Source organism: Chrysoperla carnea, chromosome X (assembly GCF_905475395.1).
Source record: "Chrysoperla carnea chromosome X, inChrCarn1.1, whole genome shotgun sequence".
NCBI classification, from domain to species: Eukaryota; Metazoa; Arthropoda; class Insecta; order Neuroptera; family Chrysopidae; genus Chrysoperla; species Chrysoperla carnea.
In genome coordinates, this window is record NC_058342.1 from 35,094,181 (window position 1) to 35,107,478 (window position 13,298).

A 13,298-nucleotide genomic window follows, 5' to 3' on the forward strand; every position below is an offset into this window, starting at 1 on the left:
GGAAATAAGTGGCATACTCGAATGTCACCAGCTCCTAGAATGAATACAGACTAGCGAGAGGCATAAGAGTACTGAGATAGTATTCTCCGTTGAGTACGGTGCGGTTTGTAGTACAATAAAAGAGGCGATGGATGTTGTCCATTTGTTTTGTTAACAATAAACTTGTGTTATAACATCGTTTGTATGTATGCATGTATGTAAATTATGTAAAACAAACGTCAAAACTTGTTGGTTATGTTCGCAAACTATATAATAAACACAATCTAACTATCAAATACTACTAATATTTGTCTGTTTAAACAACTTTTTATCAAACTTTTTTTGTTTTATTTCTGTTTTTTTATTTTTTTTTTATTTTTTTTTTTATACATCATCAATCAATCAGAAACCACCTGTGAATTAATTTTATTACTCAAACACGAATTCTACATGATTTGACGGACAATTTTCGATATAACCTATTTGGATATAAATTAATCTCAACTCAATAACACCATGTAATATTTTTACTGTAGGTTAGGTTAGGTTAGGTTATATTGGCTGTCCACGAAGGACAATCTTTCACTGATAATTTCATTTATCAGCTCCTCAATTTCAGAGGCTGAGTGCACCTCTTTCATGCATATACCATGGAAGATTCTGTCCTTTCGAATTTATCACTGTTGGCCAAGCTTTTCAACCAAACTTAATCATCATAATTTAGCATGAAAATAATTGCATACCCAAAAAATTAATAAATCAAGAACATAATAAGAAATTCGAACTGATTAAAATCGAATACACAAACAATTTTAAATTTTTTTTAAAAACGTCAATATTATTAAACATAACCTCCCCAAGTTTCATTTTAACTCAATGACAGTGACAAAAATAAAATAATGGAATGTACTTCGAAAAAAAAAAACGTACACCCTCTTATTAAAAACACTGATTATGAAAATTCTTATACTTCGATATATGCTTAGTCGTGTCATTTTAGCATTTCATAGAGAATTTTTATGTACCTCAACCTATCGAGCCAGTTTTTTTTAAAAATGATCAGGAAGGTCCATATATCGGAATCTACATCTAACTTTTTGCCGCTAGAAAGTTTTGGTTTTTGCTATGGACCCAATAGGCTAATCAATAGAATTCATTTATGAGGTAATTTTTGAAAATTTTTAAACCTTGAAAATATGGGCCAGAAACGTATATTCGGGGGTTTTCGGGGTCTCTGATCACTAATCCAAAGTAAGATTGAAGGTGTACTCGCTTCTTCTGGGGTTATTCGCCCCCGTTGGTCCAAAACAGCAGGATTCTGTAAATATTTGACAAAATGAGCCAAAAAAATATACTCGGGAGTTTTTAGGGGTCACTTTTCACGATTCCGAAGTTATATTCGGGATAGACTCCCCTCTTTCTTAGGGTTTTTCGCCCTTCATTGACCTAACAATGCAATTTTCTGTAAATATTCAATTTGGATCAGTGGGGTGGATTACCCCAGGAGGGGGGAGTATATCGAAATTCTGGCTTCAGAATAATGAGGCGATCCCGAAAACCCCCTACTGTACGTTTCTGGCCCATTTTGTTGCATATTTTCAAGGTTTTAAAATTTTCAAAAATCATCTATTATAATAATGAGCTTTTTTGGCCCATAGCAATGGCCAAATTTTCTAGCGGTAAAAAGTTAGATGTAGATTTTGATATATGGACCTTCCTGAACATAAAAAAAAAAAACTGGCCCGATAGGTTGAGGTACATAAAAACTCTTCATTTTAGCCTTTTTTGATTTAAAATGATTCGTCTAGCTACAAATGTGTCGAGTTCTTTTCTAACACAAGCAGCAATAGAGTTGTATATAAATCGTACAAACAAACACTTGTATGGATGTATGAAGTATGAAGTATGAGAGCGTTCTTAAGCGAGTGAGTGTTTGAATACTGGTTTGAAGGGAAGGGAATGTTGTTCGTATGAATTTGTGTTTTAAAAAGTGACAAGTAATTTTAATTAACACGCGTCCAATAGAAGATGCTTTTCGCGGGTAAAAATGTTCATAAGACAACTGCCGTTATTCTTTATTTTTTAATTTCTCATTACACTTGTGAATGTGAAATATTTTTTTTTTTTTATACAGGATAATTTCAAATTTGTTCCTGGGACCAACGCAACGATTTAATTTGATTTGATTAAATTTGAGGTTAAAGTAGGTTAGGTTAGGTTAGGTCGCCCTATTAGCTCCGTTGGTTAAGGCGTAACCAATTCTGTCCGCGGTATGATTAGGGTAGCGGGTTCGATTCCCGGCGTCGCAAGAAAAATAGTTGTGATGGGCTGGTGTAGTGCATGGTATATGCATGAACAAGGTGCACTCAGCCTCTGAAATTGAGGAGCTGATAAATGAAAAGTGTGTGCTTCGTGGACAGTCAATATGACCTAAACTTACCTTGCCTAGCCTAACCGAGGTTGAAATAAGTCTAAGAAGATATTTTCTTCAAAGGTGCTCCATAAGCCCTACAGCTTTAATAAACTTGATTTAACTGTAGGTATTTACGAGCAAAGACAGGCGTATATCTATTATCTCCGATGAAACTTTAATAATCCAAGTGGGTTGTCTTTTATTTTAGGGACCAGGAACAAACTTATGCCTTGTGTAATATTTGGAATTCCACAACCACAAGAGATTCTCTTTTAAGTTTGAAATAGTGAAAGTAGTGACTATTCACTAACAAATAGTCACTACAAAATAGTGATTTTTTATACTTTTCACTATTTCGTTTTTAGAAGGTGTATTTATTTTTCAAGGAAATAACAGCCATCTCCCTTCTTTTAATTGCGGTAATGTATTTAATATGCCAGTTTTACGACGATAAGGACTCATATTCTTGCCTTAGATAATTATTCCGAGTATGGTCTACATCCAAAGTCCTAGATATTTTACGCAGTATTCTGGCCTAGAAATTTGATGAAATCTTTTTTTTTCCCTTAAACGAATTTTTCTAAATTCTATTTCGGGAGATACAGCGGATTTTCTGGTAACGAAGTTCAAATTGATCGCTCTGTACTGCGGGCTACTGCTGCTTCAAAAGAAGGAAAACCAGCTCGGTTAACAGAAATAACTTTTTCAAAACATTGCATATGAAGTAGAAGAATGCCCAATGTATGAATCTGGGATCGCCGATTAAACCAAAGTGAGTACCTTATATTATTATCCGAGTTACTTGCCGAAATTGTCTCTCACACTTAAAACGCGTTTTTCTTGAAACTTCATTTTTCGAGGTGGTTGAAAATTTTTAAATAGGTAGTTTAGTGACAGATAATGGCCTTCTATTTATAAAATGGGTATAAAATTTTAAGAAAATTACTATAAATTAATTTTTTAATTTATTTTCAGTGCAATACTTACAATGTTGAATCATTCTGTACATATTGTCGATATTAACAAATCTCATCCCTGTGATTTTTTCTCATTGAATAAGAGAGAATGAGGAAGGGTGGGGGTAGAGTAAATGGAGAGTTATTTTATCATCACTAAATGGACGTCCCATTCATAATTAATATTTAAGGGTTGTTTATTCAAGAGTTAGAATGATTTTCTTTTTCGTACTTTTTTTTCGTTAAACATTTAATGAATATATGATGGATTTTTCCAACTTATATAAATATTAAAGTGTATTTTTATTTTATTTTTTTATTTTCCCAAATATAATGAGCACATTTTTTAATTGAATCGTTGCTTCTTTACGTTCCCCGTAAAATTATTATGTAATTGTTTGAGTTTGCTATTAATTAATACAATTAAGTCCTCGCATGCTGTGTGTGTGTTTATCTATCGAAATGGTATTGTGAACGTACCCCAATGGATCAAGTAGCGGCGTTGTGAACACATTTATTTTTTCAAGTAGTAACAGTTAATAAATTTTTAATCAGAGAATATAAATTCAATTTTTTTTTTCGTATAACAAGACCGATAATGAATAATTAAACTTTTTGTAAACTTCATATATTTTTCTCAATAATTCATGTTAAAAAATAAATGCATGGGACGTTTGTGATAAAGATGGAGTTCTAGTTGTTCTCAATACCTCCATATACTAAAAATGACATCGTAGCTAGGTGGCTTTTCACAGAAAATTTAAGATAAGAGAATGAAAAATCATGATCTAAATATATTTTTATATTTTATTTACTGAAAAGTAAGTCGACTTACTGAAATAATAGAGATATTCGCGATTTTAATGTTATACTTCCGTTTCTGATACAATATAATCTAATTTATTGATGAGAGTGTTATCTAGATTGATAAAGGATGCTTAGTTATAGATTCAAAGGCTACCAAGCTAAAAAAAAAGTTTTGATTCTGGTTACAGCAACTTTATTTTTGAATTTAAGCTGACCTGATAAAAGCATATTCTTGTAAGAAACAAGTGAAAACAAACAATTGACTGAGTTAATTGTTGAAATACCATGTATAGACAATGTTGATTACTTTATCACATTACACATACATACATGTCACACATATATATAACTGATATTCCCATATAATGCATACTATACAATTTGCGCATAGTTTGCACTCTCGCGGGTAAACAGAGATGTTTACGAAAAAATGTTTCACACAAAAGTTGATTATTTTTTTATAAGGAACAATTTTTACATTTGTTCTATCTCTAACGGTTTACAAGATGGGCCCTACGGACCTAGGACCAACTTGACCTATGTTGATCATTTACGAACTCGACTTATTTTGTTACGTCCTCAGGAAGCTATAAAAATTTCAGCTTGATATCTCTTATCGTGATGACAGACGGACAGACGACAGACAGACAACCGGAAATGAACTAATTAGGTGATTTCATGAACACCTATACCAAAATTTTGTTCATAGCATCAGTATTTTTAAGCGTTACAAACTTGGGACTAAACTTAGTATACCTTGATATATTTCATATACATGGTATAATAAAAATACGAAATTCTATTGAAAAATCAAATACTAGGAGCTGGTAAAACCGAAGCAGTCATTTCTTGTACACGGAGGACATGTCACGATTTGATTTGTATTTTTTCTAATTAGAACACAGAAATATCTTAATTTCCGAAGGAAAAAAATATAATGCATTGATCATGGATGAAGAAACGGAATATACATAATATATATATATACGTCTTCGAAGTTTCTACAACGAATTTTAATAAATCACGATATAGCACATCGAATAGAAAAAAACAAACGTGGTAAGAATAAAACTGCAATTGTATGCTACATATAACTGCCCTTATAACAATTGTGTTACTTTCTTCATCCCCGCTTAACGAATTGCACTTTTAATTTACACCTGAGGACACGCCGCGCTTTGCTCGGCTTGATAGATGTCATTAGAGAATTATTATTGCAAAATTGTATTTTTTTTCTTCTATTTTTATAATTAAAGAAACGTTAATTGTAAAATTTCCGATTCGAGGAAAATAATTGAAAATTAGTTTGTTTTCTTGCATAGCATACTTGATTTCGGTCTTAAATACCTGTTAAACTTTTACATAATTTGTCTAACTGTTTATTCAAAAGAAGGATCATACAAAAAGTGAAATTTAAAATTTTTTTAAATAAACCCTAAACTCATACTTGAAACACATCTAAGAACACTCGCCATTAAATTACCTTTCAAGCGAAACCAAAAAAATCAAAATCGGTTCATTTGCTTAGGTGCTACGATGCCACAGACAGGCAGACACACACACGTAGCGGTCCAACTTATAACATCCTTTACTTTAGTTCGGGGGTTGAAAATTGGGAACAATTGAGGGAACGGATGAATCGTCGAGGCAATTTCTTTGTCATTAATATCGAAAATCAAATTTTTTTTAATGAATAACAAAAAAGTCTTTGTCATTTAGATAACTTCGAGTTTGTTTAGATTATGTCGAGTTATCGCATGTAAAAAAAGGCTAAAGTACCTGTGCTTATTATGGCTCTATTTCTAGGATGATCCATTTCCAAAATCTGATACTTGCTAGCGTTCGAATAAGTTTAAATTTCACGTACATGTTTGGTTAGTGCCATAAATAAAAGTTCACAAGTTCATATCAAAAATAGGATTTTACACGAAGATGGTATTTATGGAAAACTATCAATCAGAGCCTGAAATGACCATAATTTTCGTATTTTTTTGATCATTTTTACTAAGTATAATGAATTTCATCGAAATCGAGAACAAGAAATATTTTCTGGGACACTCAGTAGAGGAAAACTTTGCATGTGAATAAACTTCATTTCTTAACAAAATACCATCGTAGAAAAAGTATATAAAAAAATGTATCAGACTAAGTTATATGAAAAAAAAAGGGTTTTTTTTATTTTTAATTTGTAATTTCCGTCCATAAGTTTTCTTGTTACTTGCTTGTCGACAGCGGCATCGAAAGCGTTGTTCGTTTACATAGCATACAACTTAGAATGCGAATATGTATGTTTTTAAAATGAAAAATTTCTTCACATAAAGTACAGTCAAAATCGTATATAATGACATGTATTCATCAAGTAATTCGTACAATTATATCAGATAGTAATTAAAGAGAATCGAAATAAAACAAACATACCAGAAGTTGAATTCGGGTCTCTTGAATTCATGTTAAGCGCCATATATGCTCTTGTATCATAAAAAACATCAATAATAATCGAAAGACTTTGACGTTTAAAATTGTATACAAAAATTAGTAAACAAATATAAATACATCTGGATAGTCTTTATAGGTTAGGTTAGGTTAGGTTAGGTTAGGTTAGGTTAGGTTAGGTTATATTGGCTGTCCACGAAGGACACACTTAGGTCTTATAGTCTTTATAAGTGACATGTACATTTTATCGCGACGTAATAATTATATTCTGACAAAAGTGTCATTCGGAAATAATTTGTTGAAGCTTATACAAAAAAAAAGCGTCAGTCTCTGAGGGAAAATGATGCAGGGTCGTTAAAAACACACTGAAACATCAAATTTTTTTCAAATTTGGATTAAATTGATACCTTTCCAATTCATCGTAAGAGACGATTGATCGTTATAAGCGCGATGTCGTTAAAACCGATTTAAACTATACGTATGTTTTTTAAAATGAAAAATTTCTTCACACACAGTATAATAAAACATTGTTGTTTGTTCCTTACTAACCCCCCTAAACTTCAACCCCTTTTGTGTACCGTGGCATCAAAAACTTTTTTTTTTCTACATTATTAATTAAAATTTCGCAGGACAAATCAGTATTAAATTTTTTTCCATCCATTCTTTATAAACACTTTATTTTCACCCTCAAAGGAGTTAAATTTATTCATTTTCATGTAGATTTTTTTTTAAATGTTTATTGAATAATCTTTTTATTTATTTATGAAGGTCATAATATGGTTGAGGTTTTGTGGGTAACCACATATTTTGCACAAGCCGTGCCGCTGTTGTAATATTCAACACTTTTTTTTTATAATTGTTTAAATTTATGATCCTTTTGGCGAGTAAAATATAACATTGAAAATTTGTATGATTATCTGTTTGAGAATACAATCCTGACTCCTGTTGGGTGGATAATAATCTATTTAAAAGTGTCTTTTTCTCGTTTTTACAAGCTTTTATGTAGTTTAACCTGTCTCTAATCAAATCTTCCAAGTCAAATTTGATCCACTTGAGCTGAGCTGAGCCACCCGGTTTCCAATTGAGCTGAAATTTTACATGCACATTTAGTTTGGATGACAATGCATGGTAAAGTTGTGGCGTCCTGATTTACCCAGTCAGAAAGGTCGTCAAAAAAGGTTTACTTAAATCAGGCATCCTTTTTTCTTCTTCCCACCACGACTTTTCGTGCAATAATCGTGGGCGCTGATAGGCCTAGTCGTTCAGTGTGCCTGCCGTCTAGCCACAGCCTTGTAATAGCCGCAATAATTTTGCTTATAGAGAAACTTTGAAGTGATATAGGCTCTTCGGAACGCCCATGATTGTACTCAGACATATTTGTCTTAGGACTTCAGATATCCTCAGCTTGCAATTCGCAAACTCCCAAAATCATAATGCCCTGAAATGTCTCTGAGGCCTGGTACCAATATCAGGTTTACATCTTATTTAATTCAAACTTTACAAACCATAGAATTTTCTTTAAGGATTTAAATTTAGTAAACTTGATAATAATTTGATCAGATTTACCTGTATGTCTATTCAACTACAACCTAACCTCACACTATTTTCTTCGTCTGACACAAACAACAACAAAAAAACACGTGACATAATACAAGCCCCCCTACCACAAAAAGACATTCATAAAAACGTATAAATACTAATGTATGCAAATGGTATGCATAAGATGAAGAAAATAAGTACCAACATCATCTATATTTGCAGCATTCATACGCCCTCACTCCACTGACTCATACTCCAATTTGGCAATTCTTCTTGTTTCAACTCTACAATCTACTTTGAGAGTGTAATTCGTGAGAGAATTGTCGCGTTAAAGAAGGAGTTAATATTGTTCAAGAATATGGTATGATGATGCTGTGTGTGTAGAAGAAACTAAGATATCGAAATCGATGGGATGAGGTTTTTTTTGCATTCTGTGTGTAATGATTACGTTTGTTTCCTTTTCAATGTTATAGGGAGTCACTTCTGATAACACAGTATTTTCCAAGATTTTTTAAACCCATTTACCTCATTCGACTGTATTCAGCTTGGGGATCTCTGATGATCCCACTTGTAGGTACTGTATGGAGGACGATGAAAGCTCCATGAATTTCACCCCGAAACCTTGAATTCATCGAAGTCTGACCTCAAAAACCTATAGCTCATCTTCTCAGAAAAACTGAGTTTCGATATAAAAAACAAAGAATGAAAAAAAGGTGTCAAAAGCCGAACTGAAGAACATAAGATAAATGTACTAATTCAAAAAACCTAACTGTTTTCTCCAACCCGAAATTATTTCATTTTTTAACTTAAAAAATAAAAAGCAAAAAGCTTGATTTTCGTTCTGATTTTTTGGGATACTTAATAAGACCTCCTTTTAAATTGATAATAGGGAATTCTATTATGTTTGAAAAAGTACTTTAAAATGTTGATTTTCCTAATAAAAAGCAAAAAAAAATGTATATTTCAGCAAAATAAGCACGCTTTCTTACCATAAAATTAAGTTGAATTTTAAACCTTTTTTATTATCGCAAAAACTCTGTCAGCCATTTTGATGACATAATATTGGTAAAAACAACAGTCGTGTATGTAATTATTAGATGTATAAATAAAATGTATATTAATTTTGCCTATATGATGTGACACCTCTGCGGCTAGTGTTTTAGGTCATGTGATAAATCAGATTAAAAATTACGACTTTTAATTTTAATATAATAAAACAAAAATGTGCTTTTATAACTCAAAATCAGAATATTTAAGTATATCTTTACATAAACTTTAATTTCTATACCAAATTTTTACCGAAAGTACCTTAGTACGAGGAATGTTAAAAAATAAAGGCCACCCAATAATAATTCACGTAGCCCTATAATCCATTGGTATTTCTTAATTGAAAGAGCTACACAATCTTCTTCTTCGAGTACACTCTGCACTTATATAGCAGATGTTTTCGATATAAAAAAGATATTTTGAACAATAGTTATTGTGCCAAATACAATTGGAAAATGTTATTTTTTTTCCTCTTGCATTGTTAAAATATTGATTTTTTTTTTCAGTACAATTTTTTATTGTTTCTAATGAATTTTTTTCTTTTTTTTTTATGCATGCAGTATAATTAGAAATGACATAGAATATATTTAAATATTTTTATTTAAGGATGTATGGGCTTTATATTTTTGAAGCTACTATGCTTGCAACATCCTTAAAATAATAAAAATTATAAAAATCTTTTTCGTAGATAAATTAGATATTTTATTGTTAATTTCTTTGTTCGCTACCAGTTTCGAATCACATTTGATTTTTCTTCAAGCAATCTTAAAAATTGATAGGAAATATATAACTAACCTGTTCATCAGCAAAGTCGTCGTCAACACCGTTTGGGGTCGTTGTTGTTGATGGCCGTTGAGATGTGGATAAATTCAATGCACCGTCACCATCCAACGCATGATCCATAATCGAACCATCGTCCTAAAAACACACAAAAATACAAAATCTTTAATCGAATATTTACTATGGAAGTAAAACTTTTTTAGTCATGCTTGACTTGGGGAGAAAGACTGGAGAATACATGATCGGAATGTTACGACAAAGTGAGATCAAGCTTGTTACAAAAGGTGTGGTCAAGTTGAGAGGGAGATATAAATTAGTGAAGATACAAAGATATACTTATGTCATTAACACAAAGACCCAGTAGCTTAGTGGCAGAACATTGGGCTCCGGTCAACCAGCATATGTATATTAAAAACTTTGTTTTTTACCATGTATTTACATCAAAAGATGGAGCTAAAATAGTTTTACTTTAGTCGTGTGGTCTAAATCACACTCGCTTTTAAAAAATTATGTTCTTCACTTCAAAGAATCGGAGATCGATTTATGTTACAGAACTTTTCATCTTCCTCTTTCATCTGTGAACCAATTTTTATGTAACTTCATCGATTTCTTCGCCAACTGCAAACCGAATTTGATATTTCTGTATTTAAAAGGATATACTCTCCAGGTGGTCCCATAATTGTTTCATCAAAATCGGTTAAGTAGTTTTTAATGCACAAAAAAGTAAAAAATTAATATTCCGGATTGTTTACCTTCTAGTAGTTGAGATTTTGGATTCATATATTACAAAATAAATGTAAAGGTTTATAATTATTAGTATCTTAAAATAAATAAACGAATTAATAAATTTTAATTAGAATGATTTGAACAAAAACGAAATATTTCGTTACCTGGGACACCAAAGACTATACAGATAGTATTCGTGTTATTGTCACGTGCTTAGAAGTGTGTTCTATACTTTTGTACTTATCATAAATATAACCTTAAGCGTTTGCTGACTCTTAAAGCTTTTATTTGAAAAAAAAAAAACTTTACAAAGTATTCAAAAATTAGACAATTTTTCAATAGATTTTAAGAGCTACATACAAAATTATTAACTTATACGCTTCGCTTTTAATTTAGAATGGGTCATTGAATGGTAGCTTTAGAATAGAAAGAAAGCTAGAAACGTTATAATTTATTTGCTGGTTGGGAGATAAAATCAAAAAATGTGCAACAAATTCAAACTATCTCAAAAACCGACGATGTGTTACCCAAGAAACTAAAACTTTCTTAATCAATTCAGCATAGACATGAATTTTGAGAATATTTTGAAAACAATTTACAATCTGTCAATTTATATTTTTTGTACAAAGTTTAGGTTTTTCATTCAAAAAATAAGTTGTGAGTTATCAGAAGAAGTTAAACATAATAGATAAAATTTAAAGTAGGAACAAGGAAATTTTATGTTATGTCATAATAAATATTTTGATCAAGCCAAATAAAGGTAATGTACGCAAATATTGGGTTGACTACTAGATCAAAAGTATGTCTTTTTTAAACTAATATTACAATTAATTCACAAAGTATATAGTTAAATCGAGTCGTAAAACTTTTGATAGCGTGTGTATGTTAGGAAAATACTTAATGTCCAGGTATTATTATTGTGTAAGGTAAAATAGGACACAATAAATGAAGGGTAAACAGTGGTAGTTGGTAGTTATTATAGTCATTCGTAAAGTACAAACACTGCCACCTCTCAACAGATATCACATAAACAGAGCATATAGCAACCATTATCCGGCTTATCTTTACTAAACGAAATAAATGACCACTTGGTATTTGTGATATCGGTAGTATGGTGATAATAGGGTGGTAAATATATATATACCAAAGGTTTTCCATTTAAAATGATAGAAATTCAAACTAAACAAGTTGTATGTGAGATATCATGATTCTTTTATTTGAAAGACTTTTTTATGGCAATCATATACATTATCACTCTGTTTTTTTTTTCTTATTTCTTTATCAAATTCCGTGATTCACCCCCCCCCCCCCCGCATTTTCTAGGTTTGACGAAAAATATACTCACGGTCTAAAAATGTACCGCTTAGAAAAAAACAGGCTAGACAAATAATTTGAACGAAATCATAAATTTAAATAATAACTATTTAGGTATAAAATTATATCTATTTTCACGGAAAACCTTTTGATATATATATAGATACATCATGAACCTAATAACAACTATCTTTACCAATATATATGGTGTATATGGGTTAAAATTAAACCACTGAAATACTACTGGATTGTTTTCAAAATCTCTCTCTTCTCCATTTCCATTCACAGGCCATCTCTCCCCCCCTCCCCTCTTACCGCTGCTGCATCAAATAACATTTAATTCTGTTTCAATAAACTATATTATGGTGGTTTTGCTTTGAATTTTCTATTACAATTTATCGAGTTTAGTTTATTAAAATTGTATAACACAATGGACAGATTTTTCAAATTTACTTATGTTTTCCTATATGAAAACGGAACTCGGAAAATTATATTCGAATCACTATTCTTAGCTTAAAAATTGTGAATTAATGATGAATTATAAATATTAAAGGATCCCAAATTTTCAATCAATTTGAAACGTTCGTCTCATTAAGAAATAAGATATTTCTGAGATAATAGAAAATTTTCACAAAAGACAAAATAATTTTTAAACCAATTTTTAAACCAAGTTACGTACATTGCCTAATCTGGGATATCTAAATTATTCACCCATTGTCAATAGGATTAATATGACAACTAAAAATTATCAGAAAATGAAATCGCTGATGAGTTTCCAAAAAGAAAAACGTTTTCGAAAATTTAGTTATACTTGATCATATCAAATTATCAGTTAAATGGGAGAAATTTTTTCTTCGAAACTTTAAAATTTAAAATAAAGAGTCAATTTTGGAATGTGAAAATCGATAGAAAATAAAGAAAAACATCAAAATATTTAAATGATGGAAAATATTTCCAAAAGAAACTAAATCAATTAAATGTATTAAAAAATTTTTCGAGATATTTACAATAAAAATAAATAAACTTTAAGTACATTATTTTTATTACACTATAAAAATAAGACGAAAATTCGAGGTACACATATACACAATAGTAGTAGAAAACTCAACCAAAACTTTTTTGATTAAACCGATTTACCAATGAAGCTCGTAAATATTCGATTTTCTCTAAATAAATAATAACCTGGTCTAGAAAAACAACTACGTCTATTGCCGGCGTCGGTGACACGATAGTTGCTACCAACACAAGACCGTCATAAGGCGACCGACTCGCATTGTGTACAGTAGAGAATATCAGTAAACAAC

At 30.9% G+C, this 13,298-nt stretch overlaps 1 protein-coding gene across 1 annotated transcript in view; it reads right to left on the reverse strand.

The window, feature by feature from the left end:
* The window catches only part of LOC123302601 (forkhead box protein P1), a 206,213-nt gene that overhangs the window by 125,606 nt on the left and 67,309 nt on the right, over nt 1-13,298 (reverse strand). Inside the window, exon 3 of the mRNA XM_044885613.1 lies at nt 9,970-10,092. Within this exon, the coding sequence (XP_044741548.1) occupies nt 9,970-10,092 (123 nt within the window). The remainder of the gene's footprint in view (nt 1-9,969; nt 10,093-13,298) is intronic.